General features: G+C 39.1%; 1 protein-coding gene across 1 annotated transcript; it reads left to right on the top strand.

The window, feature by feature from the left end:
• Positions 1-365: 365 nt before the first annotated feature.
• Positions 366-5623, top strand: arl5a (ADP-ribosylation factor-like 5A). Its single transcript, XM_026377364.1, has 6 exons — positions 366-713; positions 3434-3494; positions 3633-3780; positions 4061-4144; positions 4676-4827; positions 5009-5623. Exons 1-6 carry the CDS (start codon positions 668-670, stop codon positions 5055-5057), a joined length of 540 nt encoding a protein of 179 aa, XP_026233149.1. The 5' UTR covers positions 366-667; the 3' UTR covers positions 5058-5623.
• The last annotated feature ends 1056 nt before the right edge of the window (positions 5624-6679 follow it).

Raw genomic sequence — 6679 nt, 5'->3', positions numbered from 1 at the left:
AAATCAGCAGCAGCAAGCTGAGAGATAGGCTCCTTTACTATAGGAAATGCAGAGGACAGTTGATTCCATTCCTATACATGTTCTCCCCAAACTAGAACCATAGGAGGCAAAATGAAAACCAGTGGAGTTACTCATCAGGTATTCAAGTTACTGTAATATCTACATCTATGCAGTATTTGTCCACTAAATATTGCAGAAATAGTAATCTTTTTATAGACTTTACTACTGGATACACTATTGTTTTCCTGTTTTTACAGATGCATTTTTTATTATTTCATTATCCTATTTGAAAATTAGCTGCTCTATCACACCAACATGACACTGTCAATACCTGCCATGCACGCATGCGCAGGTGTTGACAGCTAGCTAGCCCAGCGCACTTCTGAACAGCCAGCTGAGAGGAGACCAGCTACTAGCCGCAGTTTTTGGAGTTTTGGTTTCATTTTTAGGAACTGACCGTCATTCTTAAATCAGTATCTTATGGGAGACATCATTAAGATTAATTTATACAAGCATGGCGGTTGTACTTAAGAGATCTGACCGCTCCTCGCCTTTGTAGTCAGCTAGCTAGCTAGGAAAAGTTGATAGCATTGAATAGCATCAACGCTAACTAGCTAAGTTACAGTGGATTCTTACAAGCTGGCATCAGAAAACCTCGTCGTCAGCCATGGGAATACTGTTTACAAAGCTATGGAGGCTTTTTAATCACCAAGGTAAGAGTGGTGCTGTGAAATGTTCGAGCATATGAGAGCTAATTGGACTCGATGGTCAGAAAAGGCCTGCTTTAAAAGACAGGTCTGCTCCGTTCATATTAGCCTTTAAACCAGCTTTAACGTCACAGTTATGAACCTTATATTGTCACCATAATGCTATTAATGTGTATAAAGGTAGTGTTTTAGCTTTATCTGATGGAAAATGAAGGTATTTTACTACACACACGGCTCACCGTTTCTGCGTTAACTTAGTCTTATATTATTTATGCTGGCACAGGTTAGTCGATCCCTTGCTAGTGATCTTGAATCGGTAAACAGATCACGATAGGTCGCAGCGAAACCTGTGTAACACGAATCCCGACGTGTGGTACAGCACCAAGTCCGATAGACCGGTGTCATGACTGGAGATGGTTACACTAACAATGCACATTGAAGTCAGCCACATCAGCAGAACACGTCGGCCAATAAGGATCAATGAATGACTTCAGAATGAATCACACTGGCTTTGTGCTGACAGTGTAATCATATCACCTTATCACCATAAAGTCAGGAGTTCAGGTGACCACACATTCATTAACACTTGGGCTTGGCTTAACAGATATGTATAATTTCACAGTTTTAGTTGATCATGACTCAGATCACATGAGACTTACTGTAGACTGTCAGCAGGTAAACAATACAGCTGGAAACTGGTCTTTTATATTTCCTTCAGATCACACAAAGCTTCTCATGTATTGACTTAATATTCACAGTAAGCAATATATTGTGGTCACATAGAAAGTTTTTTTTAGCTGTTTAAACAGCCAGCATTACAGCTGATATATAATATAATAATATATCATAATCAGAAAATCAATTTTCCAATTAAGTGTTAAACTATGAACAATAAAATGCTTCCTGGCTTAATCACTATTTAATCTTTACAAAATGTTTGCTAAACACATTTTGAAAGCCCATTGGCATAAACATTAGTAGACACCATAATGAATTTTTGTTGCCATCTGTGTCTGGCTCCTCTGTTAACTGTTCTCTGAGCTCTACTGCAGTATGTTACCATCCGAACATGAGATTTGACATTATCAACTAATTCTTTCATTTTCCTAATAGTTTAATATTTAAAGGCTAAGGTAGCAAACTTTATGATCACAGTGTTGTTCTTCCATGTGATATTACATTTGTCCTAAAGCATTTTAAACTGCAGTCCAATTCATTACTGTGATAGAGAACTCATATACATTACCCTGCAGATGTATTAAAAAAACAAAAAAAACAACAAAAAAAAAACAATTGTTAGTTGTGGTTGTAGTAGTCGATTTAGTTTAAATGTGGGAGGAAACCCATGCAGGCAATGTGCCACCTGCTTTTAAATGCATTAACTGTGAATATGTTCAGGTACAACATTTGCAAGCAGCTTATCTTGCACCTGCATGACCTTTTTACTCTAGGTAAGATGTTTTGACTTCAGCCCCTCACACAGACTCACAAAAGGTCTCCAAGCACAAAAAAACAGTGTAGTAAGCTGTGTGTTATGTCTTTGCATCTAGTTTGTTATGTTTGATAAAGCCAGTGACGTCACACATAGCTGTTTCACTTCAATATGATAAAGGTGCATACACATTTTGATCTCTGTTTGCAGCTGCTTTCACTTCCTTTACTTTAGTGAGGTTTTTTGTTCTTGTTACAGCAGCAGCTGTCACTTTACTGTATGTCATAGTTTTGCATTGTCAAATTCAGCTTAGAAACAGCCCACCTTGCTTAAAATATTGCCAAAAACCATCTCTCAGTCTCTTTACAACTCCCTTCAAAACACATTTTAATGAAAATTGACATTGCGATGAAAAAACTTAACAGGACATCAAATGCATCCCTGTGTATGTTTGTTATGTGATGCTATGGTCTACTGTAGAGCAATTATGAACAAGATTTGATAAGATATACTTCAAAGCATGTGCCAGAAAATGTGTGGGTAGAATGTGGACATGGTCTTGTTCTATCATGCTCTAGTTTGCCTTGATTAGCACTTTGTCTGGAGCTCTTCTGTTTTCAGTGTGGTCACAGGATCTGAAATGTGGTAATGTAATTAGGTTCAGTATTTGAGAAAGACTTTCACTGCTGCAGATCCAATGTATTGTCACAAGAGATTTACAAAACATAAAAAATAAAACGCCAACTCTTGCATCCCTGATGCTTTGCTGTTTTGTGTTCTTTACTTTTGTCCTATGTTTGTGCTTGCTAACACGTGTTACTTTAGTGTATCAACAGCAAGAGAGCAATTCATCCTGGTTGTCACGTCTTGTTTGTAAAAAGCGTCTTTGTGTGTTGGTATATGTGTGAAAGGGAGAGACTGTGGAGATGGCACCCATAATGCCATCTTCACAGCTGCTGCTGGGTTCAACCTGATTGTTCAAGCCTGCTTAAGGCCACCCACTAACTCATCTGTGGCTGTGAAAGTACACTGTTCACAGCAACACAGTGTCTCTGTGATACTAGATGTGTGAAGCTGCACAATTTGTTGCTGAAAGATGCTGTGCTGAACACAAAAAAGGGCTGTTGTTAGGATTGATTGGTCAGTGCAGATCATATGACATCTTATAACCAGGCTGAGTTTACATAAGAGTTGTGAACCACTCAGTCACCAGTCAGTCACCAGTCATCAGTCCACATATTATTGTCACTGTTGGCTTTGTGAATTCTTAGTAAGTGTCTTTATTGCCTTTCAGAGCACAAGGTTATTATTGTGGGACTGGACAATGCTGGCAAGACCACAATTCTTTACCAGTTGTAAGTATTCAAACATAGTACCTCCAGTAAGCTTCTTTATACAACCTCTATGTTATCTTACCATGAAACCTTTGTTAAGTAATGTTTTTTTTTATGTCACAGTCTAAAGCAAATTTTTTTCCATGTTGTTGGTTTTAGCTCAATGAATGAGGTGGTACACACCTCTCCTACGATTGGGAGCAACGTCGAGGAGATTGTTGTTAACAACACTCATTTTTTGATGTGGGATATTGGGGGCCAGGAGTCCCTTAGGTCATCGTGGAATACATATTACACAAATACAGAGGTAATAGCAAGTCAGGTGTGCTCACTGTTATTCGAAAGGAATTATGGAGCTTCCCTTGGCAGCTAAACCCCATAACTACAAAGAAGTTGCAATTGTATGTTCTGTGTCAGATTCTTTTGAAATACTTCGAAATAAATGCATAAATTAAACTTCCTATTATATTGCAGCCCAGTATGACTGTGGTGCCATTGTGTCTAAAGCTAGTTAAGGTGTGATGAAGATGCATTTTTTTTTATTATTATTATTAACTGTCTATTGTTTCTCCATCTTTTCTGACTAGTTTGTAATTGTGGTGGTCGACAGCACAGACAGAGAAAGGATCTCTGTGACCAAAGAAGAACTCTACAGAATGCTAGCACATGAAGTGAGTAAAATGTGCCACCTGCTTTTAAATGCATTAACTGTGAATATGTTCAGGTACAATGTTTGCAAGCAGCGTAGCTTGCAGCTGCATGACCTTTTTACTCTAGACAAGATGTTTTTGCTCCAGCCCCTCACACAGACTCGCACATGTCCGGCTTCTGATCTCTAAGCACAAAACAGCGTAGTAAGCTAACAGAAACAGCAGACACAAGTAATGCTAAATCCTGTGTATTTTTTATATATCCCATGTTTGCTGTATTACTTGAAATAAGGACTTAATATTTCAGGATTAAAGTTGCTGCCTGTCGTGTAAATGTATGCCTGTCACTCTCAGATTTATTAAGCACATCTGAGATCTTTTCTTATAAAGGTTTTTAAATGGTTTATTAAGTGTGGTCTTCAGTGCAGTCTGCATTTTTAAATCAATCGACCAAAGTCATTTTCCCTGACTTTTAAATGTCATTATGATGTCTAAAAACCTAATCTAAATTTAATTTTAACCTTTTTTTCATCTGCCTTATTTGTCTTCCAGGATTTAAGAAAGGCAGGGCTGTTGATCTTTGCCAACAAGCAGGATGTGAAAGGTTGCATGTCTGTGGCTGAGATCTCCCAGAGCCTCCAGCTTACCTCAATAAAAGACCACCAGTGGCACATCCAGGCCTGCTGCGCGCTCACTGGGGAGGGGTGAGAACGCCATTTAACACTCACTCTTGCTAAACCTGAAGAGTTGAAGAGTGTAAAAATGTCTCGTTCTGACACAGTATCCAAAGCTTTCGTCTTAATTCCCGTCTGTCTGCATTTTTGTCCCTCTGTCCATTACAAGCCAATTCCTCTGTGACACACCCAATGTCTTGTTTACCTTCAGGTTGTGCCAGGGGCTTGAGTGGATGATGTCAAGGCTGCGTGTGAGATGATGACCTTTGACTCTAAACAAGAGTACGCCCTTGCTGTCAGCTTCTCTGCCTCCAGACATGAGCGTGAAATGAGGATGGGGGTGAGGACAGTTGATGGATGGCCCTCTCCTGTTTCCTGTGAAGCTGATGTGGGCAGATAGCTGCCAGGACTTTATATTCTTCTGTGATAATTTATTATACAAAAGACATCTGAACTGAGAACAAAAAAACATGACCTTTTCACAAGGACACTGGACAATAAAAGAGACTCAAATTATTTAAATTGGAATTTCTGCACGGTTTTCCTTTCAGCGAAACACAGACGGCAGCACAGTGTCTGATTCTTGGAACTCTACATGGACTTATTCTTTAGCTGTGTGTGAGTCTAGCCCATGGTGGCCTTGCAGTATTGCCGTACTGGCTGTGGTGGTTTTTATTGCCCCCTGTGTGTACAGTCCAGTATTCTCTCTTAACATGGTGCCTGCAGCAGAATGTTCAAGCATTGATGGTGACTGGAACATGCAGAAGGGACGGTCAAATCACATGCCCTCTTCCTTTCGGTCCCCATGAATAATCAGTGAAATAAAGTGTTTTTATCTGTTTCAGGTGAATGTTCTGTTTCTTTCAGGTGATTCACAAGATTGCTTTTTTAATACTGAATTATATTTACTATAAGCTCATCTCTTGGGATAGTTGGAGACTGTATTGTTTTGTTTGTAACCTCTTCTTTCTCCAGTCCTTTAGGGGACAGAATGTGTCACATGAGCTCATGGTCTCTGATTCTTTTCAGGGAGCATGATGAGCAGCTAGAGAGGAGAAAGCCAGAGAGTGAGTAAGACAGCAGAGGGATTCAGGGACAGAAGACGAGAGCAGGTCCTAAATGTGAGCAGCACTCAAGTGAGTGGTTAAGAAAAGAAAAAAATAGGAGAATAGCAAGAGCTGTATAGTAAGGCTGTTACTTTTTAAAACCAAATCACATTAATCAATGAGGACTAACACAAATCAAAGCCAAATTGTGTCGTAGAATTAGCATTTCACTCATTTGTAGCTCCTCCACTGCCTCACTTTGTTGAGAGGCTTGACTTTTCCTCAAGTTGCTCCACAGATCTATTGTTGGATTAATATTGCTTTTTATATTTGAGCTTTTCCTGAGAACCCTTTCATCACCTCTCCTCACAATATGTAACAGCCATCCTGTGCCCCTAAATGTAGTTCTGCATGCAGTATGTTTTCAGTATTTTCATTATATATTAATGATTGGAATATTTAAATGCCCTTTTAATTCTGAGCAGTCCCTTTCACTGTGCGTTAAAGCATTAATCAGTGGTTTACATTTACATTTCAAATGACTGCATGTTATGTTAATACAGTCTTCTGAAGGAACAAGCCCACAGAGAATTATCACCCTACCCTGCAGCTCTTCAGAGTTTTTTAGTCTCTTATTGCTCACTGCTTTGGTTTGTTGGCACATGTACGCTATGATTCAGTCTTAAATTGACTAATGTTGCCTTAAGAGCAAAAGGCTGTGAATCGTATATCTTATAGGCTAAGAAGTAGATGTAGAAGAATAGATAAAAACGTTTTGACCTAACAAGAGGGAAGTCCACTTGCCATGACTCAACAGATAAACACCTTTGTGATAT

This window comes from Anabas testudineus, chromosome 21, assembly GCF_900324465.2.
Source record: "Anabas testudineus chromosome 21, fAnaTes1.2, whole genome shotgun sequence".
Classification (NCBI taxonomy): Eukaryota; Metazoa; Chordata; class Actinopteri; order Anabantiformes; family Anabantidae; genus Anabas; species Anabas testudineus.
Note: the sequence above shows the minus strand (reverse complement) of the source record. Positions and strands in the feature narration are given on the sequence as shown.